At 45.0% G+C, this 26,179-nt stretch overlaps 1 protein-coding gene across 1 annotated transcript in view; it reads right to left on the bottom strand.

Annotated features, from left to right (window-relative positions):
- The window catches only part of CLSTN2 (calsyntenin 2), a 611,171-nt gene that overhangs the window by 6,505 nt on the left and 578,487 nt on the right, over positions 1-26,179 (bottom strand). The window contains exons 10-12 of the mRNA XM_057738942.1: positions 14,373-14,539; positions 5,841-5,989; positions 1,637-1,854 (exon numbers count right to left, since the gene is read on the bottom strand). Of these exons, the coding sequence (XP_057594925.1) occupies positions 1,637-1,854; positions 5,841-5,989; positions 14,373-14,539 (534 nt within the window). The remainder of the gene's footprint in view (positions 1-1,636; positions 1,855-5,840; positions 5,990-14,372; positions 14,540-26,179) is intronic.

Below are 26,179 nucleotides of genomic sequence, written 5' to 3'. Positions count from 1 at the left end.
AAGAGGTGTTGAAGGTAGAGATTTTTTTCAGCAACAATGGGGAATGGAACAGAGAGGGACCTTCCAGGCTGAGGGTAGAGCGTGAGCAGATGTGTAAGCTAACACAGAGGTGTGAGGGAGAGAGGGGTGTGCGCGTCGTTGGTACTGAAACAGCACAAAGAGTGAGTCAACGGGGGCAGAAGATGGTGATGGAGAGGGTCGGTGGTGGAGAGGGTCGGTGGTGGAGAGGGTCACTGGTGGCAAACGCCATTAGCCTCTTTGTTTACGGCACCCATAATAGTGATTTCTCTTACAACGATAAAAGTGAAATTTTAAAAGTACTAATAATAGCTCTCGGGCACTTGGCTGTGCGGTCTGCATGCACCTCTCATAAACACAAGGTGAAATGTAGATCCAGATAATTGCTTGGCCCTGCGTTGCCTGTAGGCTGATGTCAGCCCTCGCGAATCCAGATACTCTCAGCTACGGCCTGCAGCCACTGCAGTCAGAGGCCCTTCCTTTTTCTGTCTGATTTTAGCCACAAATGAGGGCAAGAGGGAACATCGCATGACCTAATGCTCTTTGGAGTGTAACTGGGAAACGGTCCTGCCCAGACAGGCGGTATAACATCATCTATTTTTGTGAGCTAAGAAGGTCTGAGCTGCCAGGCATCCCATTCGCTGGGGACCAGCGTGGTTTAAGGCAGTGGGTAATTAGGATTATTACAGAAGCAGCCCTTCAGGGACTCACGCCCACCGGCACTAGCACATCATTAGCAGCTGCTTTTGGAGGAGGAGAGGCAGAGTTGCAAATATTTGGAGGAGGCCACGAAAGATGGTTCTCAAACTCGTATCTCCCCTGAAGATCTGGGCCCCAGGTTTTCCTCCCGTCCTTCTTTATTCTTCCAGCCCTCTCTCCCCTCACCAGCCAAACATACTGTAGCTTCCAGTGCAACTCAGTGTTTCTTCCTGGCAGACAATTCAAATTCCTTTCACTGAACGGCCCTCCCAACAATGAAACTGTTGGAAAGAACAACTGGAAAGTTCCCTGAGAGTTGAGAGTGATATTACTAAAGGAGATTTTATGGTGTATATATATTAAGATGCAGCTCTATTGTTTTCTTCATGCTTCTTTAGCTTTTCTTCTCATTACCAGAATAATACATGCCTACTATAGAACACGTTGCAGTTGTAGGAAAGCGAAGGGGAACAGAAACAAATTGGTTCTTTTCCTGCTTCTCAGAGAATATCACTGTTAGCATTAGATATGTTTCCTTCTGGGCGTTTTTCTACCCATTTTTTTTTCTTGACTTAGTTGCAATCACTCTATGTGTAGATACTCTGTAATCTGCACCTTGCTTTTTTTTTTTTCACTTACCGTTTGGCATAAGCGCCTTCCCTCCAACATCATACCTCTTATATGGGGGTACTACAATTTGCTAAGCCATTCACGCCCCTCTGGTATTTATCTGCATTGTTTCCAGGCCTTTTTGTTCTGTTATAATAATAAATTTATAATAAATATTAAATATAAATTTATAATAATAAATTACCCTGCTATGGTGAACAATACCTCAGTTGTCCTGAAATGTGATTTGATGAGAATCATACTTCATGTGAGAATACAAGGTCCACGCCCCCCCCAGCCCAGTGTTCACCTGTGGTCTTCAAGTCACCAGCGGCCTCGGCTTTGGCGAAGGTGCTCACAATCTTGATGTCGGGGAAGAGGATCACCCCTCTGGCACTTTCAAACTGGGCGGCAGGTCTCCAGAAGCGGTCTGTGCCATGGAGGGTGATCTGAGGCTCGACGGCCTGCAGCACCATCACGTAGGCATCCACGTCGGGGATGCTGATACACACGTCTTCCCCAAAGCACCTGGGAAAACAGCAGTCACGGCAACTGAAGAACAAACCCTGGAATCATCCGGCATCCACCATGGACAAGGATACATGCTGCCACCTCTAGTCCTTGATGAGACATCCTGCTGCCTGAGAGCCTCTGAGGATGTCAACAGACATTCAAATTCAAAACCACATTATAGTCAAAACTACTAGCAATCTAGGGACTTGAAAAGATTAGCTCTTGGGAGAAATGGGAACTTTCTATACCAGCAACAAGTAACCATTAAACCTTTAATTATCCTTTAACAAAGTAATCAATGGCAACGTTAATTAGACAGCAACTATTTGTTATGTGCATAAGGATTTGGTAAACAAATTGTTGTCTCGCTGGTTAGTTACAGCCGTCTTACTAAGTGAGACCCCAGGGCTAAACTCCCCTGCCTGTCGGAGCAGTGTATATGTTCTCTGTCTACGAGGATATCATGCCAGTGGGGTCCCTGTTCCATGGGTGCCAGTGGACTGCTATTGGAACCACACTCCTTTTTTCCGATACACTCCCACAAGAGTATCTGGGAGCCAGAAGGGTGTGACAACAAGAGCAAAGCCTGGGAAGTGAGACGGACAAGGGTCCATGCCTGGCTCTGCCGCTCTTGGGCTGGGAGGCTCTGGGCAAAAAGCATGACTCTTGTGAACCTCAGTCTCTTCATCTATACAGTGGGGATAATAATAATTAATTACCTTATTGTAATAAGGCTTAAATGCAGATGATATTTAGACAGGAAGCTGTCCCAGAGCCTGCATCATGGTTGGAGCTCAGTAAATGTTGACAGATCTGATGCTCTCATCAGACCTCATCAGGCATGTGTGTCACTGGCACTCTCTGCTGGTCTTCTATGCCAAAGACCTAGGCTACATGGAGAACCCCAGGGTGTAGATGGATGCTCTGGGAATGATGGTTGAACCCCAGCTGGTGGCAGCCATCAACTTGCATCCCTTGACGAAGTTTCTAGGGGAAGGGTAGGCTGAGCCATTCCATTCTTTTCTCCAGGGTGGGCGAGGTATGGGAGTAGTGGTGGGCTCCAGCTCCTAGGTTTTCTGGACTTTGTGGCACCAGCCCTACCATTTACAGAGGACACCCCTCCCCTTGCCAGTTTATGGAAACCTGGTCCTAGAGCTGGAGACTAGCCAGTCTGGTCCCTCTTATTCATTACAGTGTGGAGCTGACCTGAAGGTGCCTGCTCCCCACCCCCAGCCTCCAGGGGTGCCCTTTAGTGTGGAGGTGGGAGCACTTTCTCCATTGCTATAACTGTTGAATGTAATTGCCATCTGTGGGCTTTATTCTGGCATCTGTCCAAGGACCCACAACATGGCAGTCAGCAAACCCATCTGTTCCTGTTTTTCTGGGTCCTTCTTCTGGATCCAGATGCCAGGTGACTCCCTTTCTGCTTCTCAGGAGTTTTTCTGGGGTCCCCTTCCTAGCTGCCTCCCAGGCAGCTGTTTGGCTGAGAAATGATTTGATAGGCCAGTAAGGATGTTATCTAAAGGTTTCCTTAATTTAACTCTGATCCCTGGGGACAAGAACTGTGCCTTCTCTTTCTCTTGCATACTCATGGTATTTAGGAGCTCTATTAAGGCTAGGTTGGTTAATTTAATTAAATTAATAAACATTTGTTAAGCATGATAATATACATAGAAAAATCCTAAAGATACTACCAAAATCTGTTAGAACTAATAAATGAATTCAGTAAGTTGCAGGATACAAAATTAATATACAGAAATCTGTTGCATTTCTGTACACTAATAGCAAGCTCTCAGAAAAAGAAATTTTAAAAAATCCCATTTACAATTGCATCAAAAAGAGTAAAATACCTAGGGATAAATCTAATCAAGGAGGTGGAAGACCTCTACTCAGAAAACTACAAGACATTGATGAAAGAAATTAAAAACATTACAAACAAATGGATAGATATACCATGCTCATGGATTGGAAGAATTAATATTATTAAAATGACCATAGCACTCAAGGTAATCTACAGATTCAATGCAATCTCTATCAAAATGCCAATGACATTTTTTCACCAAACTAGAACAAATAATTCTTAAATTTGTGCTAAACCATAAAAGATCTCAAATGGCCAAAATAATCTTGAGAAAGAAGAACAAAGCTGAAGATATCACACTTTCAGACTTCAGACTACACTACAAAGCTAGAGTAATTCAAACAGTATGGTACTGCACAAAAACAGACACATAGACCAGTGGAACAGAACAGAGAGCTCATAACTGAACCCATGCATATATGGTCAATTAATCAATGACAAAGAAGGCAAGAATATAAAATGAGGAAAAGACAGCTTCTTCAATAAATGGTGTTGGGAAAACTGGACAACTACATGCAAAAGAATCAAACTGGACTACTTTCTCACACCATACACAAAAGTAAATGCAAAATGACTAGGACCTGAAACCATAAAACTTCTAGAAGAAAACATAGGCAGTATGCTCTTTCACTTTGGTTTTAGCAATATTTTGTTGGATCTGTCTCCTCAGGCAATGGAAACAAAAGCAAAAATAAACACATGGGACTATATCCAACTAAAAAGCTTTTCCATGGCAAAGGAAACTATCAGCAATATAAAAAGGCCACCTAATGAGTGGGAGAAGATATTTGCAAATGATCTATATAGTAAGGGGTTAATATCCAAAATAAACAAAGAATTCATACAACTCAACAGCAAAAAAACAGATAACCCAATTAAAAGATGGGCAGAGGACCTAAATAGACATTTTTTCCAAAGAAGACATACAGATGGGCAACAGACACATGAAAAGATGTTTAACATCACTAATCATCAGGGAAATGTGAATCAAAACCACAACGAGGTACCACTGCTCCCCTGTCAGAATGGCAAATATCAAAATCAAAATAAATGTGTTGGCAAGGATGTAGAGGAAAGGAAACCTCTATGCACTATTGGTGGGAATGCAAATTGGTGCCACCAATATGGAAAACAGTATGGAGGTTCCTCAAAAAAGTAAAAAATAGAACTGCTGTATAATCTAGCAATTTCACTTTTGGGTCTTTACCCAAAGAAAATAAAAATGCTAATTTGATAAGATATATGCACACTAATGTTCATTGCAGCATTCTTTATATTAACCAAGATATGGAAGCAACCTAATTGTCCAAGTATACATGGATGGATAAAGAAGATGTGGTTTTATATATTTATGGTGTGTGTGTATATATATATATATATATACATATACACACATATATAATATATTTAAAAAATATATTTATATATATATTTTTATGTATCTATTTGTAATATACTATATATTTAATACATATACTAATACTGTAATAATAATAAATGGGTGTATATATATACACAATGGAATATGACTGTGATAAGAAAAAATAAAATCTTGAAATTTGCAACAACATGAGTAGATTTAGAGAGTGTTATGCTAAGTTAAATAAGTCAGACAGAAAAAGACTGTATGATTTCACTCATATGTGGAATCTAAAAAACAAAACAAAAACAGACTCAGAGATACAGAGAACAAACTGGTGGTTGCCAGAAGGGAGGGGGCTGGGGTGGGGTGAAATAGGTGAAGGAGATTAAGAGGTACACACCTCCAGTCATAAAACAAAAAATCCACAGGGATGTAACATACAGCATAAGGAATATGGTCAATAACATTGTAATAACGTTGTACAGGGACAGACGGTTACTAGACTTACCATGGTGATCATTCCATAGTGTATGCAAATGTCAGATCACTATACAGTACACCTGCAACTAGCATCATATTGTATGTCAAATATACTTCACTTGAGAAAAAAAACAGAAAGTAGAAGGAAAACACAAATTCATTGGGGCATCCTTATAGTGGCAGCAGAGAAGCTGCTAACAGCAGAAGAGAGGTGAATCCTGTTTTGCAAGAGAACATTCCCCAAGGACTATCCCTGTTGCCTTGGCTGGGCCCCAGGCTGCCCCGGGGTCCACTCACTGGACTTTGGAAGAGACTTTCAGGCGCCGCACACCCGCAGTGGGGAACTGCCTGGAGTTGATGTAGGAGACCTTCTGGAGCGCACGGTTGATGTTTCCAATGTCATCACCTTCCATCACCAGGACGGACTGCGAGGGGTTGAAATGATACTGGAAGACAGAAGGGGGTGTCACAGGAGAGAATGACCAAGCATGAACCCAGTCTTACAGAGACCCTTCATCTCCATGCAAAGGCCACTAAGGTCAGCACAGACATCCCCAGAGCATCTGCAAGTTCAGCAGCTGTGTGCACAGGTAACTATTTTAACCCTTCAAGCAATCTCTGCTGCCCCCGGTGAGCTTTGGCACCCTCCTCTGTAAGATTCTCCCTGGGATTATAAACTCCTGGTAATACCACCCAGAGCCACAGGATGAATTCTGAAATCCCAGGCATAGTGCTCTTTGTGGGCTTATGCTCTGAGCTACTATGGGTTCCTTTCCAGAAGCTTTCAGCTCTTAGACTGCGCACCCCCTCAACTGACAGCCCAGAAACCTGGGGCTTTGGTTCCGTTTGCTGTCTTGACTTTGGCCTTGAACTGGTCCTCCATTCACCCTGCACTGTGCTTTCTGACCCATGTTCCGTCTTTTTAGCGTCCCACCTTAAAATTCATTTTTAAGTTAACGGTCCTCCTTCTCTCTTAGATCTGATTCTTGATCTTGCCTTCTTGGTGTTAAACTCTGGTTTCCCATGAGTTTGAATCGCTTGCTGTTTACACACCTGCCAGTTGCCCTAGGTTTGTTATCTATCCATCCCATCCTGAGTCCCTGGTATCCCATACTTGGTGAAGGCCCAGAGGCTATGAGGCTCCCCACTGAGTCACTTCAGTCCTCAAACCAGAGGAACTAGATCCGGACTTCTGTCTCTCCTGTGGTGTCCCCAGCAGGTACCCTTCTTTGAATGGAGCAAGGACAACGGCTTTTGTACTGGTCTGAGTTACCGACCTTGACACAATTCTGAGTAAGAATTATTAGGAACTGCTCTCAGTAAGATGTCAGGAACTTATTTGTGGATTCAGATTTTGTATCCAATACTCGCGTCTTAGGAAAGGGAGACATGGATATATTTTTATGTAGCTACTTGCTAACAATTATTTATATTTTTGAATAGATAATATATCCACATGGTTCAAATACACACACACACACACACACACACACACACACACACAAAGTGAAAGTGTCCATCTTATTCCTATCTCCTATCCAACCAGTTTCCCCAACCCACAGGTGATCACTGTTCCATTAATTTCTTGGTGACAAATTACATTATTGTTCATAATTAGTTGTTTCCCCTCCCAGTGAGAGGCTTAAACAAGTCTGTCAACAGCCTTGATCATGTGATTTATGGTGCTCTTTCCTACAGGACATACATTTTTGTCCTGCTGCACTCAAAAGTGGTCATGTGACTTGCTTGGCCAACAAAAAGTGGGCAGAAGTATTGTTTGGTTTACACCTGGGTGGAAGATTTAACAGCCAGTTAACTCATGGTGCCAAGTCCCTTTCCCTCTGCCGTGAAACCTGCAAAGTTCCCCAATGGTCTATCAGCCTGGGTCTCACAGTGAGGTGGGTAGAGCTGCGGCCAATCTTTAATGGACATGAAGTGCACACAATAAAAATAATTGCTGTATAATCCACTGAAACTTTAAAGTCATTTGTTACTGCAGCATAACCTAGCCTATCTTGACAGTTATACTTAGGCATTTTATGAATATATAATCAATGAATATAGATTCCCATTTTTCTCCTTTCTTACACCAAAGGTAGCTTGTTACATACTATACTGTATTTGGCTTTTTTCACTTAGTTTGTGTCTTGGAGATCTTTTATTTTTTTTTAAAGTTGTATAATATTATTTAATATTAAATAAATCATTTAATCAGTCTCCTAATATGAACATTGGGTTATTTCCAGTCTTCTACTAATAATGACACAATGCATAATCTTCTATATATAACATTTCATAAGTGTGTAAATATATCTGTAGAATAAATCTCCACAAGTGAAATTGCTAGATCAAAGAGTATATGTAGCTTTAATTTTGACAAATGTTGCCAAATTTACCATTGCTAGTGATTATATCAATATACATTTCCTCTCACAGTGTATGAAGTTGCCTCTTTTCTCACAATCTCAATGTCATACTGTGGGACCTCTGCCGATCTGATAGGTGAAAAGTACTATCTTAGTGTAGTTTTATTTTGCATTACTCTTTCCATGAAGTAGATTGAGTATGTTTCCAAGGGTTTAAGGGAAAATCTATCTATATTAGTTTTTCTCTGACATGACTCTGATGTCTTCACAAGGGTTTCTCGTTCTGTGTCTGGACTCTATCAGGAGGTGGATGTCTCAGGAGTACTGTGATGCTGTTGTCCCGCATAGTAAGTTCCTTGCATGGTGGCCCCCAGCCAACTGATAGCTCAGTCTTTGTCTCTTTCAATTATCACCTGAGTGTTTCATTTTTTACCTCCTCCTTGAAGCCTCCCCAGCTTCCCAGCTTCCCTCCCTTAGGTTCCCACTGGGCTCCTATGGTGCTTATGAAATGGTAGTATAATTATTATAGTGCAGTGACCATGAGCTCACGGAGGACAGGGGCTCTCACTCTTATCCCCAAATCCCAGACTCTCGTCCTAGTGCCCTGGAAGCCCCTGTTAGATGAATGAGTGAGGGGTCTCCTGGCCCACATTTTACACAGCATCATTTCCTGTTACTCCCCAAAAGGACTTTTTTCAATCACTTGGCTTTTCAGTCAAGCCTTGGTGCAACTCATTATCGAGGCTCACCAAACCCTGTTCTCTCTTCCTTCCTGGGCTTCCTGGAGGTGGCGCTTGCAGCTGCCTTGAGCCGCCTGCAGACAGGCCATGTGACTGAATCTGGCCAATGGGATGTGAGGGGATGTGAGTGGGCACTCCGAGCTGAGCTTGGGAAGAGCCCTGCTGGACATGCCAGTCTTTTTCTTTTCTCTGTTCTCGTGGCCTATGGTGTTCCAGACAGAAACCCCACATCACTTCCCTGGCTTAGTGTGAGAGAAAAACAAACTTTTACGCACTAAGTGATAGAGCATTTGCTACTGCAATCGCTTGATTCATTGGAAGAATTCTGCCCTTCCTTCCCAGGTATGAGTCACGTCCCCAAGGCTATGTAGTACCTTTGAGAGGTCATGGGCTGTGTGGGCCACACCCTAGTTCCAGCACAAGCTACAGAGTACAGCTTGGGACTATTCACTTCCCCTTTCTGGACTTTATTTCCTTATTTAAAATAATGGGGATATTAATATCTACCTGTCTGGAGCTTAAATGAGACAATGTATATAAAGTATCTAGCACTTAAAAAGATGTTCAATCTATAACAGCTTTTATTATAACTCTTAATATTGTAATTATTACTGTGCTGGGTCTCTGCCTGTGCTGGTACCTCTGCCCTCACTATTCTTCTTTCCCTATGATCCAGTTTCCTTCTGTCCTCAAAGCGCCGAGCAGGGTCTCTCTGAGCTGTGATGTCTGTGTGTTCCCTGTGCTGGATTCGGGAGCCCCTAGGCATATGCACAGGTGATGCTACTGTAGGCCTCTGGTTGGCTTCTCTCTTGCTGGGCCTGACTCACTAGCTTAGCGTGCTCTGCCTTGGAGATGCTACGCACTGGTGAATCATCAATAGTTCTGAGTGTTTTACAGATCATCCATTTCTAATCTGAGCAGATTCAAGGTTATCCTTCTAAATATATCACTTCAGTTTCCATGTGTTTTCCGCTCCCTCCGTCCCTGCCAATCCCTGCTATAGCAGTCTTCTGGTGCTTTTGCTGTCTGTCTGTCTGCCTCCCCCAGCAGACTGTGAGCACTTTGAAGGCAGGGTCTACTGACTTTTTTAGAATCACCAGAGGGTCCAATACATGACAAGCATGAGACAAGATGATGTCCCCTGCAGAGAAGGCTGATCTCCAACCCTTGAATGAGGGCTGCACAGGAAAATCAAGCAGTTCTTCCAGAGGGATGGATTGGTAGCAACCTGTGGCATCAGCAGAGGGCATTCCCACTGCAGCCCCTAGGGCGAGGATGGCTTAGGGAAGGTGTTGGACCTCTAGTGAACACCCAAGTCTGTCTACCAGTGCATCCCAAAGACTGCCACAGGGCATGAGGTGGGCACTGGCCTAGCCATCAACACGGTTCTTGCATGATCAATTAAACCCTCCACTAGAGTAGGTTTTGCTTGTATGTTTGTGTTGTCTTTTGCGGCATAACTGAGGGTTGGTCTCTGGTTCTGTGGGACACAGGGTGGTACTGGCATTCCTGCAGGGGCAGGGGATGACTTTCTGGGGACCCAGCAAAAGGTGACAGCACTCACTCTCCCTGGAAAACTGGGCTGTAGCCACAGTGGTCCCTTTCTTTGAACCAAGAAGCAGTGAGACAGGTGGCCGTTGTAGAATGGTCAGCTGTCCTGGAGGGTCAGGTTGGGACATCAGTGAAGTCCCTGGCCTGTTCTTGGAAGACAGGCTGGCCATGGCCTTCCAGGCACCTCACCCTTCCCTTGGGCACCTGCCAGCTTCTCTGGGCTGAGCCAGATGAAGATTCACCACAATAGAGGCTCTTCTGTTGCAACTGTCACGCAGGCTTACTTTTCAAAAGAAGCTGGAGCAGCACCAAAGCCAAGTGCAAGGTCAGGCCAGCAGGAGAAGGGAACTGTGATTTATTGAGAGACTAGTTATCAGGTTTTCTAGAGGATATCTATATCTATATCTATATCATCTATATCTATATCCATATCTTTGTTATATTAGATATATATCAAATATATATGTAAAGATATATAAATATATATATGTTATTCAGTTCTTACAACACTTCAAAATAATATTAAGTCCATTTTACACATGAGGAAATTGGGGCTTAAAGGATTAAAGTACCTTTCCCAAGGTCACCTAGCTCATGAATACCCGTACTGTGCTTTGAACCCAGGAGAGTTTCGTCCCAAAGTTCTTGCTCTTTCCCACTCTTCCACACTAGAGATGACAAATTGGCAGGGATGATGCTATGAAAATCCTCAGGAATGTGGCGATTCCACAGTGTCTTGTATGCGTACATAACAGCAACCACCTCGGTCATGTAATGGAGAAATAGCCAGAAATATGCATGATCCAGGGGAAAACAAGTGAGAAGAGGAACCTGCGTGGGGCCCTGTGAGCAGACAGGACATTTCCTTAATCACGGGAGGCCCTTGCCTTTTTGGATCAGCCAGAGAGGAGGGAGGAGGCCAGGAGCCAGTAGAGAGAATACTAGTCATTATTCAAAAACGAAATGAGGGATAAAGGACGGAAGGCAAGTAGGAAGCAGTTTTAGTAATTTTTAAGAATGCCTTCTAATCTGAGTTGCTGGTGTGGAGGAAAGAGCCTAGACTTATTTTGGCCAAGTCCCTGAGCCCCAATCTCCTTATTTCTGAAATGGGGTCATAATATTTAATTTGTTGTGAGAAGTCGGGATAATGAACTTAAAATAGCCCCCAGTGGGTGCACCATAAGTCGTGTGTGTTATCATTAACTTCTCGTACAGTGATCTAGTTCTTGCCCGCTGAGCCCTAAGGATGAAAAAGGATGGTTCTGAGCAGGTGGTATTCTAAAAAGTCAGATTAACCTCCTCCACCCCCCACAGCTCTCTTCATTGAGCACTTCATCTTTCACAGGCTAGGACCACTATGTAGGAATTGCTATGGTTCTTAATTTATAATTCTAAGAATGTGTGGTTTTTAAGTCTGGCATCTTTGGTTTATTTGTTCTGTGGTGCTTGGAATCCTGAAACTGTGGCCCCATGGGATGGTCCAGAGCAGAGAAGATCCACGCAGAGGCAGGGAGCAAATCCAGAATCAGAGAGGGGACAGATTCTGGATCTGTTGGAGGACAGACTTCTGCATCACTGGCTTGACAAAACACCGAGGGAACATACGAACAGTAGATCAAGGGTCAACCCCGAACTCTGTCCGTGAGGATATCTGTGTGAAATGTGCCATGAGGGGCTTGCCTGGACCAGCGGCCGTGAAACTGACCAATGGACCTTGTGTGTTTCCTTCAATGACAGATGATTGGCTAATTGAGAGCCTGTGTGTGTGTTTCATGCATGTTAAACAATGTTCTGAAAAGTCATTCATGCTTTACCCTGCCTGTGTTCTCCTCCCATCTTCCCCCTCTGACCCAGGCTCCAGGGTGAGCATTCTGACCCCCAGATCAGAATATCCAGACCACGCTCCCTTGCATGGAGCCCTTCAATGGCTGCTTGTTGCCGACAGAAAAAAAAAGTACACACCAGATATTAACAAGGCCCCATGACACGGTCTCTGCCTACCTCTCTGGTCCCACTTTCCAGCTTTCCTCCTCCTGCAATTTGGGCACTTGTGACGCCGGCCTTCTGCCTAGAGTGACTGCCCTACCTTCCCCACCTCCACCCCTCCCCTGCCACTGCCTGCCTTTTTCCTGGTTGGCTCTTACTCATCCTAAACAATACGCTCAGACTTCACCTCCTCCGAGGAGCTTTCTCTCACTGCCCTTCCCCCGGGTTTGTTTTTTTGTTTGTTTGTTTTGCTTTGTTTTTTGTTTTTGTTTTTGTTTTTGTTTTTGCTATACAGTAGGTTCTCATTAGTTATCTATTTTATACACAGTATCAATAGTGCATACATATTAATCCCCGTCTCCTAATTCCTCCCACCCCTCCTTCCTCTGTTGGTATCCATACACTTGTTCTCAATGTCTGTGTCTCCATTTCTGCTTTGCAAATAAGATCATCTGTACCATTTTTCTAGATTCCACATATATGGGTTAATATACTGTATTTGTTTTTCTTTTTCTGATCTACTTCACTCTGTATGACAGTCTCTAGGTCCATTCACGTCTCTGCAAATGGTACTATTTCATTCCTTATGGTTCAGTAATATTCCATTGTATGTATGTACCACATCTTCTTTATCCATGCTTCCCCAGGTTCTGAAGCTCCGGGGCAGAACTGCCTGGGTTCACATCCTGGATTTGCTCATTACTCACTGTAGGATCCTTGGCAACGTTCCTTTCTCTTCCAGGCCTCCATTCCTCATGTGCAAAATGGGAATTTCATGGTACTTTTATAATCATGGGGTTAAACCCATAAAGCTTCGAGAGCAGTGCCCGGCACCTGGGAGCCCCTCAGTCACTGTCAGTGCTCGTAATCATTGGAGCAGTCACGGCACTGGATTACAGCCATCTGCCTGGGCCATTGAGTGCCCCAAAGACAATAAGCTTGGAACGTTCACTTTTGTGTCCCTCTACCTGGCCCAGAACCGAATTATATGTGTATGTGTCCATGCGGGTGCCCATGGAATGTTTGTTGAAGTGACTGCAATGTAAAGAAAAGCATGATGTGCCCAGATCACTGGTCCCTCCAAGGCTACCCTATGTCAGAGCCCCACAAGCAGTTGGCCACTGAGAGCATAAATGAAAGGGCTCTTTGTTGGGGGATGACTCCCTGTCCAGGGGAGGCAGACCTGGGGTGGGGAGGCAGGGCAGCTCCATGGGCAGCGCAGAGTGGGCACAGATGGGAGGTGGTAGGAAACCTATATTCTGATCACTCCTTCCTTTGGAAAACTCCATAGCTGGTGGGGCCTCATGGGGCTGTCCGGTGTCCCTAGGGGCAGAGGGTGAGCCACCCTGGCTCCCATAGAGGAGGCCGAGGGGCTGCCTGCTGTCACTGGGGTCCACTGTGATGGAGCAGGGGCTGAATTGATGTGTCCCCCGCTCCTTGCTCAGGACCCCGAGGCCCAGGGCTGGCGGGTACTCCTTGGTCAGGGTGAGGCCAGAACGATCCCTGCCGTCGTGGGGAATGGGGTGCTTGATGAGGACAGTCAGCCACATCCTGCCCTCCTCAGGAGGAGCTTTCCTCAAAATGTAGCTTGGATTCCCTTGGAACACTCTAGTTTTATTTAGTCGTATTTTGCATGGATGACGAAAATCATGAATCTGCTCATGTTCCCTCTGAGGACCAGACATTGCCTGGAGCCCAGTCTGGGCCTCAGCTTAATAACGTGAAGACCCAGTAACCTCTGTATTTGCTTTCTAATTCCACCCCTTTCTTTATAATTAGTATTTTCCATGGTCCAAACTTTTAATTCTACTTTGCTGTATTTCTGAAAAAGCATCCTTGCATGCTCCTTCAGTTCCTTTGGGCAAATAAACAACAAAGCAACCCACCAACTCAGGAAACAATGAAATATAACAGCTCCCTCCAGGTGGACACTGAACGTGTGCCTGCTTTTGTGCACTGAATTGATTACACTCAAAGGCTTCATCGAGGAATTTCAGGAAACGGCACCACGTCTGTCGTGCAGTCATGGTCACGAATCTCCTGGCCGTGGCGGCACCTCTGCCACGCGCATCATCTCTGTGTGATGCGGCAGGAAATGACTCGGCTTCCAGGAATGCACTGGTGCTCAGCAGCCCATGCCTCTCAAAGCATCGTCTTGCGGGGGGCAATGCTGGCTCCTTCCTTACCTTTATTCCCTGGCCCAGGCTTTCCAGGGAGTTGATATCCAGTCCTTCCTTGCAGGCCTGCAGGCAGGAAATCACTTTCTGACTGTCCATTTTGCCTGGGCGGATGGTGAGACTGGCCAGGCTGCCGTGGAAGAATTGAGCAAAGCGTGGCTTGGTGACTTCTCCTCCTGAAAGATAAAGAAGCATTGTTATTTGCCCTGTGGAGACTGCGTAGGAAACATCGCTTCAAGGCGCCATCTGGTCAGGGAACCAAGGACACAGTGGCTGCATCTCCTAAATCTGAGCTTTTCCTTCCAAGTGGTGAGCACAGAGTTCTGCAGCCAGAATCTCAAGAGGATGTTATTGGCCACCAAGACCTTGGCACACCTCCAAGCAGCACCTATTTAGGATTCTGGAATTCATGAATTTAAAATGCTTAGTTTCAGAGGCCATGGCATGTCTTATAAGAGAGAAGGGCCTATGAAGTAAATGTAGGAAAGAGGGGATCTATTAGTGATGAAAGCCATGCTGTGCACCAGGCTGTCTGCTGGGGACTTCACCCGAGTGAGCCTACAAAGAAGGGATCATTGTTTCCAACTGACAGATGAGGAACCCTGGGAATCAGAAAGGTTGAGGGACTTGCCCCAGGACACACAGCTAAATGCTGGAGCTGGTACTCTAGTCCTGGCCCATGTGACTGCAGAGCTGACATTTGCTCCCCTGTATTCACTCCATAGAGAAGCTGGCATGCAATTGAGGGGTCCTAGAAGCCCCATGTCCCTGGGCTCTGGCTCTCTCGCAGTGAGTTGATTTCACATCTGCTCAAATTCAGGCTCTTTGACATATACGGGCTTCGTTGATTCTGTTCTACCTCTGACCACCTTCTCATTGCCTACGAGTTCTTTACTATTCCCTCTGCTGATTATGCTGAGTCCTTATCTGAGCCAGGGCTGGCTCTTCAGCATGTGAAATTGTTCAACGCGGCTTGTGTTGCAAAGGCAGCCCGGAAGCTACCTCCTCCCATTTTCTCCCTCATTTTCCAAAATTCCTTAAAATAAAAGTGCCCCCTAAGGTCCAATGGAAGCCTTATCTCCCCCAGGAGGACCTCCCCACTGACTTCACTGAGCACAGACCCCTTCCATCCCTGGGCAGCCTACGTAAATGATCTTAGTCTTGATCTTACACTTCTGTTTGTTCAGAGAGGCAGCTGAACCTACAAGAAAGATAGATCTGGGTGGAACTCGAGGTGTGGCAATTCCCCAGGGAGGTTCTGTAGCCTCTCTGAGCCTCCACTTGCTTATAGGGGATATTGCTCGGTTTTGCCTCCTGGTTCTTCTGTGCTGTCTCAGCAGCGCCCCCATTGGTGTGCTCCATAAGAAACCTCCCTGTGAACAGCTTTCCCCAGAAGGTTCTGCCAGAGGAACACCACAGAGACTTCTCTGCCCATCAGTGAGCCACGCTGTCTCAGCAAAGTCTGGACCTCAGCCTGGGCTGCAGAGGGCTCTCCACCAGGTGCTCTTTCTCAGCCCTGGGGGGTGGGTATCCTGATATCTGTATTCCTATTGTATTCAGCGTTCTCCCTACTGGGCAGCCAATCCTTCATTATTCTAATAGTTTGTTATAGTTAATGATTTGTTACATTTCCTCGTTGAAATTACCGTGTGGTTTCTCTCTCCCGATTGGGTCCAGACTGATACACCCTCTAGGTTTGCACACATACCTTTGCTCACACCTGTTCCTCTCACACGGATACCACCTCCCAAACTGCTCAGATCAGGCAGATCCCACCAATTCCTCAAGGCCCCTTAAGCTCCCTGCCCACCTTGCCCTCTTCCTGTTCTGAGCCTGGAACACAAATAGTTCATTTTAATGCGCCCTCACAGCTCAGCATTGTTAGTTAATGTACCTGTGCTGTATGTCTTCAAGAGCCTATAAAGGGTGGCTCTCGACTTCGGCTACACATTTTAATCACTTGGGGATCTTTAAAAAGATAAACTGATCCTGGTGCGGGGTCCCACCCTCAGAAATTGTGACCTAACTGGTGTGGGGATTTTTTTTTTTAATTGAAGTATACTTGATTTACATCTTTATGTTAGTTTCAAGTATATAGCACAGCTCTCTCTCTCTCTCTCTCTATATATATATATACACACATATATATTCTTTATCAGGTTCTTCTCCCCTATAGGTTATCATAAAATATTGCAAAATATTGAGTATAGTAGAGGTCCCTGTGCTATACAGTGGGTCCTTGTTGGTTATCATTTTCTATATAGTAGTGTGTATATGTTAATCCCAACCTCCTAATTTATCCCTCACCCCGCTCTTTCTCCTCTGGTAACCGTAAGTTTGTTTTCTGTGTCTGTGAGTTTCTTTCTGTCTCGTAAGTTCATTTGTATCTTTTTTTTTTTTAGATTCTACATATAAGCGATATTATAATATGATATTTGTCTTTCTCTTACTTCACTTAGTATGATAATCTCTAGTTCCACTCATGTTGCTGCAAATGGCATTATATTTCATTCTCTTTTATGGCTGAGTAATATTCCGTTGTGTGTACGTACCACATCTACTTTATCCATTCTTCTATCTCCTTTGGGTGAATCAAACATGAAGTCAAGGTTAAGAACCATGAGGCTATACACTTCTTGAGGCTGGGCTTCTGCATACTCCTTAAGTGATCTCTCTCCTTTATGCCACTGCAGGCTTACTCTTGGCCCTCTTCATACACTGGTAGAATTGATTGTTTAAGTCTGTCTCCTGAATGTCAGGGAATACTCATGCATGAGTATGAAAACAATACTGTGCAGGTTTTAGGGGCTGAGGGCTGCCCCAGGCACTTTGCATGAGTTGGCTCATTTACACTCTCAACAACATGGGCCCCTGTCCCTGTGTCATTGGGCATCCTGTGCCCTCCCTGGCATACAGTGGACACTTCATAATTGTTTGCTAAGTGGAAGGAGATGGTCCAGCAGAGCAGTGGACCTGTGGTGTCTCTCCAGCATCCATCTCGCTCCTGCCCTCTTGCAACAGCAGCCCTGAGGTTTGGGGGGTTGACTCTAGTTCCAGGGATGGACTCTAGTCCAAGCTAATCACGTTATCCCATCTCCATTGCTCCAGGGACTGAATCAGGCGTGTACTTGGGACCCTCGTACCAAGATGAAGCCAATCAGCACCCAGCATCCAAAAAGCCACAGGGGTTGGTCCAAGGATAATCACGAGATCAAATTTAAGCCAATGAGATGAGTGCAGAAATTGACCAGCAGCCTCTGGGAAAAGAGCTTCCATCTTCTCTCTAGAAAGTTTCTGGAACCTACTCTTGCTCTCTTTCCCTGCAGATCATTATGTGAAGATAGAAGGCTGAGAGCAGCTGCAGCCAACCTACAAGCAGACCAGGGACAAACACGGCAATACCTGGAGGCAGCGAGCCAGGAGGGCACAGCAGGCTGAGCGAATCCTGAGCGGACCTCCTCCCTGCTTTACCACAGCGTGTCCTCAGCTGTGGGAGCCAATCATCTTTACAGCTTAAGTTGCTTTAACCCAGACCTTTGTTACTTGCCACCCAGAGCATCTTCACATTGGAAATGAAAGGTGAAGACATTATTGAAGTGTTCAGCCCACAGATTTGGCTTTGAGGGATGACCTGAGGTGGCCATGGCTTTGGGTACGGGGAGCCAAAGTGGGGTCTTTGGATTCAGGCCCTCGAAGCCCTCATGGATAAGGTGCTCCTCACAGCTATTAGCATGTCCCTGCCCTAGCAAAGGGACACTTCTGTTGACCTGCAGGAAGAAGGGTGTGAGCCTGGATCTGAATAGTAGGGCTACTACCCTCCAGGGCATCCAGGTGGTCATCTCTTCCCCGTCTTGTCCCCCACTTAGAGCAGCAGATCCAACAACAAGTCTCAATTACTGGGCACAAACTATGTGCCCAACACTATGTGAAGTCTGCAATGTACATCATCTTGTTGAAATGTTCATGAAACTCTTGGGAGGTAGGTACCCATTGTATAGACAGAGGAGCAAACTCGGGCTTCGAGAGGAGAAAGAGGCCAAGGCCACACGAGCAGGAATTAGTGAAATCTGGGCTTCTAGAGAGTGAGTACATCCATCCATGCTCTGGACCAGCTGGGCATCCTGGTGGTACTGGGCAGCCCCAGCCTAGAGTGTGGTTGAGAGAGAGCCGCGGTGCTCTGCCATCCAGGCCCCATCTGCTCACTCGGCAGCTCCATCCTTAAAGACCACACTCTGCGACTCTCCTGGATGCCAAGACATCTTCGTACATACTATTTTGGCTCAGCAAAACATCCACGTTTCCTATTTTTAACTCAAGAATCCCAGATCTGTGATGTACTCTATTTATTAATGACGCAGCTCCAGGAAAGCAATTCAATTAGCATTTTGCAATAGGAGGCCAGCAAAAATTGGAAATATGTTTGCACTCAGAGGTAGTTGTGAGGTAGGATTTAAAAAAAAATAATGGATACATTGAAAAATCTCTTTCTATTTAATACCTAGGGTGTCTGCACACACCACATGGCTCCCCTGCTACCATTTAGACATACGCATGCTCGTGAATTATTTTAAGAACAGAAAATAACCTGATTGCTAACACAAAGAACCTTCTCTAAATATTTGCAAACATGATTTTGGATTCCTGAGGCTAGATCTGCACACATTTTAAAAGTGTTTGCTGCTTGCCTCGCCTTCTGTTCGATTCAGTTGATTATAAGATTGGGACCGTGTTCTCCAGGAGCTCACGTTCAGTTGGGAGAATAAAGTATAGATACTGGAAAAGTAAAGTAAAATTATGAGTAAGTTTCCAGTACAGTAGATGTTCTAAGGCAGTGCACGGTTGATTTCCAAACACTTGATATAAATAATGCGTCCAACAGATCAGAGGGGAAAAATAATAGCCATGATTTATTATTGAGTCCTTAAAACATGGCAAATTCTTTCATATGCTATTTTATTTAATGATTAAGTGGCAAGATAGTACTTTTGAGATCGTAGCCTCTCTTATTCTTCATTTTTTTCTGAAGCCACAATTTTTTACTAAAAGACTTCTAAAATCAAATCTGGCCTTCTGGGCCGTAATAAAGAAATATTCATCAGGTGAATAAGAATATGCCTCTCTTCTGATTTCTCCCATCTTCTGCTCCACTTAGGTGCATCTCTGCCTTGTACTTATTGCCGCAAGGAGGGCTGTGATGGGGGAAGAGCAGATGGGGATTGAAGCTGAGTCTCTTCTTTGATTTCATCTGCAGAATCCTAAACCTTTAGGAGGGTAGGCAAGATGTGGGTATCTTCAACAGCTGGGGAAAAATAGAGGAAGAAAATCTGCCTTCCGCCCAGTCTAGGAAATGATACCCTAGACTGGGGGGTGGCAGGGAAGGGGTGGGGGGACAGGACGACAGAGATGTAGAATGAGGGCACCTGAGGCCCGCCACCTGGGCTGAGCGCTGAATCATGTGTGTGATGTTGGGAGGGAATGCCAGCCTGACACATCTGGACAGATGGACCACGGATGGTTTTACAGAGAGCATGAGAAGCAGCAGAGATTATTTCTGTGCCCCTAAGTAAGGCAAGGAACTACAGAGAGCACTGATGGCCCTGAAGGACCATTAATGACTGCGGCCCAAAGAGATGGGCATCATCTCAGTGAATACCTGCATGGAAAGATGGCCCTCTACACCCTAGCACCTTATGCAATACAGCCCCCTGAAGTCAGCTGGCACCCTACGGACCTGGGAGAATTCCAAATTTGCCAAAGTTAAATGTCCTCCACTCAGGTAGAAGAGGGGCTTGACGTGAAACTAAGTTGGATGTGGAAAAACTACTTTTTTCTTTGTGAGTCCAGATTCTTACCTGCTAAACTTACAACTCTTTCTACAAATGATGTTTTCAAAGCTAGGTAACTTGCCTAAGGCCCCACAGGCAGAAGTTAGTGAAACTGATTCAAACTCAAGTCTTGCTCCTCCCAAGCCTTTGACCTGCATGCTATATGATGTTTATGGCCATGAGGGTTCGAGCAGAACTTCTTGGAGGATGTCATGACTGGGCTGCTTCAGAAAGATGGGGACAGGTTGGGACTGACACAAGACTGGGGAAGAATGTCCAAGTACACTGGGTTCTGTAGACACTGAATGATTTCAGCAGCAACTCACAATGATTTGTGTCAAGTTTGCTGGGAAACACAGTTGTCTTGAAAAATAATAGCATTTGGCAAATGTGATTTAACGTAGCCTGTGTTATTCTGAGCTGGACTTTGCATTGGGAGTGAACTCTCCATCAGCTTTCTTTCCACTGAGAGTTGGGCCCACCCACTATTCACAGAGCTTTAGAATCAGTAATATTCACTTTCCTCTGAGTATGAGATCTGTGTTGTGTGGACGTAGTAAGTCTCTTCCCTTTGCAAAGTGTGTGCGGAATGCCGCTGTTTTTTTTTTTTTTTTTTTTTCCTGCTGTTACCCCACAGCTATTTAGCCTGAGAAACACATGGAAAGGAGTGGGGGCCACGCTCCCTCTTGCCTGAGTTGGCTGCTGCTCTGTGCATGGCTCGTGCATGGGGATGCTCCTCAATGAACATAATTTCACGGATGGTTGGATATCAATTTCGAGCAAGGCAAATGGTGAGACCGTCTGAAATCTTGCTTTCTCTCATTTCCTCATTTCAGTGATGGAGACACCCACGGAATGCAAAGACTAAGTGAAGTGTGTAATAGACCTCATAAGCTGCAGCTTTAAAGCTGTCCACACACATATATACACTGGAATATTACTCAGCCATAAAAAGGAATGAAATGGAGCTATTTGTACTGAGGTGGATGATGGACCTAGAGTCTGTCATACAGAGTGAAGTAAGCCAGAAAGAGAAAAACAAGTACCGTATGCTAACACATATATATGGAATCTAGAAAAATGGTACTGATGAACCTAGTGGCAGGGTAGGAATAGAGATGCAGACATAGAGAACGGACTTGAGGACACTGGGGGGAGAGGAAGCTGGGATATCGTGTGAGGGTAGCATTGACATATACACACTACCAAATGTGAAATAGATGGCTAGTAGGAAGCTACTACAGAGCACAGGGAGATCAGCTTGATGCTTTGTGAAGACCTAAAGGGGTGGGATAGGGAGGTTGGGAGGGAGGCTCAAGAGGGAGGGGATATGGGGATATATGTATACACGTGGCTGATTTACTTTGTTGTACAGCAGAAACTGACACAATACTGTGAAGCAATTACACTCCCATAAAGATTTTAAAAAAACCAAAAAAACTGTCCACACAATCCCAGGGGGTTGAACTCCAGCTGCAGGGACTTGTGGACAGGGGTGCTCTGCTTTCAGGGCTGGACTTAACACATTCTCAGTAGGCTTTCTCCATCCTTCGGTTTTTCTGTCTCCATCCCTTCAGCCTTTCCAGCAGACATTTCCATGGCATGTTCTAAGTGAGCGAAATATAGAACTTCTGGGATGACCCCAAAAGTCAGTACTCTGAGACTGGAGACCTAAATTCATGGAGTTGGAAAGGCCCTCATATATCACCCAGGATGGCCCCTCCACTCTCCAGGACCACAGAGGCAAGGCACTATCTTCAAAGACCGAGAGCAGATAAGCAGCAGCATTGAGGGTCTAGAATTCTCTTCTGACTCCAAACTCAGCCCTCCCGTTAAACCATAATGCCTGATGGGCCAGTTGTTACCTTTGGCCTTAGCCTGATTTTGTCTGATCTGTAGGAAAAATGCCCAGGGAGTTTGGACAAACTATTTGACCCCAGATTCCAGAAGCCTCTCATCTTCCTTACTTGGCTGTGAAATGCCATCTGACTTTACACATCCCTAGAAGCAGAGGTGGTGTAGCAGAGTAATTAACAGTGAGGGCTCCGGGTGGCACAGACCCGGGTGCAAATCCAGGCTCTGGTTGACCCTTCCCAAGGTCCTTATGTCTCTGAGTCTCAGTTTCCTCATCTGTACAATGGGGATGATAATCACACCCACGCCATAGGGTTGTTAAAGAGCAGACGAGTGAGAGCTGAGCACAGTGCAGGAACTCTAAACTGGCCACTAGTTCTGGTGACAGCGAGAACCAAGGAACTCTGAGATGAGATGATGTCATGTGAGTTTTCTATCTCTTTATTCAGTGGCTTCTTTCTTTTTTTTCTCCCTGCCCTGGTGTGTTTCTCAGAGAAGCTAAAATGATACTATTTTCGCTCTAAGATCCTTGTCAAATTTCCTAATTAACATAACTTTCAGAATAAGAGTCAAAGTTAAAATTGTAACTCAGTTATCCTGGGTTTCCACACATGAATCCCTGAATTTTAAAGCTGATTTCTTCTGTGTTGTCTTTAAACCAATATACCCTCATGTCAAACGAACTCCAGGTCCTAGGATCATCTTTTCTTGATTTTTTAATAAAAAGAGTGCAAAGAGACACCCTGTAAGTCATCCCTGTGTGTCAAACCATGAACCATACACCTTTGTCAAAACAGACTCAAAAATGGGATATAATTCAGTAAGCATTAATTATTGCCCTCCAGGACATGAAGTAGGAGGAAAGAGGAGGGGGGCAGCATCTTTGAGAGCAGATAGTCCTTGCCTTCTGCAAACTCACGTCCTAGAAGGGGATGGAGACCTGCATTAATAACTTCAATGAGGTGTTTCCCAAACGGTGCTCCAGGAACACTATTTCACAAAGAGTGAGTTCCATAGTGAAATAAGATTGAGAAACATAGGTTCAGTAATGTCAAACTGATTGCTTTCTTGGTGGGCTTTTGAGAGATTTGAATAAGCGAATGTGCACTGTGACTCTCCAGTGTGGTGCTGTGGGGATGGTTTATGTGATTTCCCAAACTTGACCTTGGCCTCCTTGTGGAACTCGTGGGACCTGAGCTTCATGAAGCTCTTGGGAAATGCCGCTTGAATGTAAGGCAGACTATGCTAGCACGTGCCTCTCTCCTAGCAGCAGAGACCCTCAGGGATGCAAAATAATTTCAACACAGACTTTATTAAGAGAATCTGTATTAAATTAGACCAAGCTTATTAAGTGACGGCATGTACTCCAAGTCTCTGCACTAATTTTAGTGTCTGGTAAAAAACTGACCTGAAAATGTACACCAGATCTCAGGACCACGTGTGGCTCCAATCCCTCTTTGTCTGAGGAACAGATGCTATTGATTACTGCAAACCTTAGGGTTATTTTTGCCTTTTTATTCCTTTTTTGGCAATTCATATTCTTTGCCTTGGCCCCCAAAGCCACAATGGGGGTTCTGTGTCCATCCCTTAACAGGCTCTAATTTTTAGAACCATCCCCTTCTTTATCTCCTGCTGCTTTATTTGTTAAGTATGGGGTAGGACTTAGCTAGACAAGAGCTAGGGTAGAAAGCCCTCCCCATCCACAACCAGGGGCAGGTGCCATTGTCGGGAACAGGCAAAGCTGCACGCTCTAGGAAGGTCAAGGTCCAAAGCACTTCAGGAGAGTCCCCAGGAGAGGCGGGGATGAGGTGGTCGCTGGGGACAGAGCCACAAGCAGGGAAGCCTATGATGAGCTCCACCAAGAGCAGATGCGGCTCAGGCAGAGGGAGGGATGATGTTTTCTGGGGTGCATGTCTAGAACTGTGCTTCTTCAAGCATGTTTAGCCATTTCATTAAAACAACCCTTGCGCTGATATCATACAAAATAGATAAAACAGAGATGCTCTGGTGGTCGTGTTGGGGGAGAGGTGCCCTGCAGTGTGACCTGCTGGGGCATCTCTCTGAAACTCCAGGGATTCCCTAAGTCCCTGATCTGACACATCAGCAGCCTTCCCGACTCACTCCCATGACAGCTGAGTTACAGGCCCTGGGTGGTTTGGTCCAGTGTAGAGGTCCAGGTGCAAAGCAGATATAATTATACAATTTTCATCATACGTGAATAGAACTTGAATTTTTGTTGTTAGAAGTGGATGAGTAGGGACTCTAAGGACACGGACACATTAATTAGTCTTTTAAACGAACTTCTCCCATGGTGTGACCCAGAGAGAGACAGGGACCTGGTATTTGTTTAAAAGCAGCAGTTTCTGAGTCAGTACAGACTGAGCTCGGCCAGGAGAGAGGGTCTGATTCCATCCTGAGAACACTGACAAGGAGCACAGAGGTGATGGCCAGGTGATGTGCAGCGGCCACACAGAGGAAGGAGGACTCTTTTGAGATGCAAGGACCATCCTGACTTCAAAAGCCCTTCTCTAGAATTAAAATATGCTGCCTGTTCTAGGCCATACTGGTGGCATTTCTTAAGTGTAAATGAAGTCTCAATTTTTTTTTTAATTGCTGGAAAAAAATACCAATGAAAATGAATTTCCACTGATTACTTTGGCCTTCACATTCGTGAACAGGACACACTAGGCTAATTGGGGCTGCAGAGCACTGCCCAGCCTCAGTGCTGGAGCCTGGTCCAGGGAGCACCCCGCAAGCAGCTGCTAGCACATTATATTCTATTCTCGTTGTTAAACCCCGATTGGAAATTTCACAACTGGGAACCAGTTCCCTTTCCAACCTCAAAAGTACCTGAAAAACTCCCCACAAGTACAGGCCCAAAAGGGTTTGTTCACACAGTGGGCTTATAATGTGTATATAAGTGGACTTCGGAAGGTTCAGAAACATGCCGAGATAAGGGCTGCATCATAGGCCATCAATTTCACAGTGCTTTTTTCTGTTGAAAGACCTTTTGATGTCTCTGTCCAAGACAAAGACATGGCCCCAGGGAACATGTAAATATCCACGAGAGTCCATGCTCCTAGCAAGGCAAGATGGTGTCCTATGGTCTGGTCTCAACTCCTTATCTCAGCCTCCTCGCCGCTCATTCTGGTCCATGCATGTTCTGGTGATAAGGCACCCTGGGCATGCTGACATCGAGCTTCTCTGCCATGCCATGTGCTGTTGCTGTCTTTATTTCCTTAGCGAACTCTTATTCATCCCATAAAGCCCAATTTTAAAGATTTTAAAGGATTTTTCTCCCATGCTGAAAATTCACCAATACATTATCATTCCTCTCAAAGAAGATACCCAAATCCTCTCCATGCCCAGAAGCCTGGATGATGAGGTTCATGTCTATACCACCATCTTCCAGTACTTGTCTTCTGACTGACTCTTCTCCAGCCTCAATGACCTTCTTTCTGACCTACAGATGGACCTGGGAAGGCAGGGTCTGTGTCTGAGGGTTTGTCCTGGGGAAGGGGAGAAGGTCAGTGCATTCAGGGAGTCATGGGGAAACCGGAATCACAGAGGCCAGGGTGTACCAAGGTCTTGAGGACAACCTGCCATATTGGGTTTAGGTGCAAGGAGCAGAGAAGGAGGTGGAGGAGGCGATGAGCAGATGTTTTCAAATTTACACATTCATTCGACTGAAACATGGCAAGCACACTCCATGCACCCAGCACCTAATCCTTATAATAAGGAGTAGGTATTACTCTAGATTAAAAAAAAAAATAGATGAGACTGCAGGGGCTCAAGGAATTTCGGGATTCTGCTGGGTCCACACAGCTAGTAAGTGGCAGGGCTGGAATTTGACTCAAACTCAATTTTTTATGACTCCTAAGCCTCAACCCTTTTTTTCTTGCTCTGTAGAGGGTTAATTGAAGTATATAGAAAGAGATTAGCAAAGGGAATGCAGAGTTTCTGTGGCTTTTTGATTCCAGAATTATCAGATATTTCAGAAGGTAAAGGTTTTATAGTATTTATATCAATACATATCAGTTCCTGCATTTTCCCTAACACATAATCACATCAACAAGATGACCAACCAGCAACAAGGGCAGCAAGCCACAGTAGAAGGAGAACAGGCTCTCAAGAGTT

Source organism: Hippopotamus amphibius, chromosome 6 (assembly GCF_030028045.1).
Source record: "Hippopotamus amphibius kiboko isolate mHipAmp2 chromosome 6, mHipAmp2.hap2, whole genome shotgun sequence".
NCBI lineage: Eukaryota > Metazoa > Chordata > Mammalia > Artiodactyla > Hippopotamidae > Hippopotamus > Hippopotamus amphibius.
The sequence above is the reverse complement of the archived record's forward strand: the minus strand, read 5'-3'. Positions and strand labels throughout refer to the sequence as shown.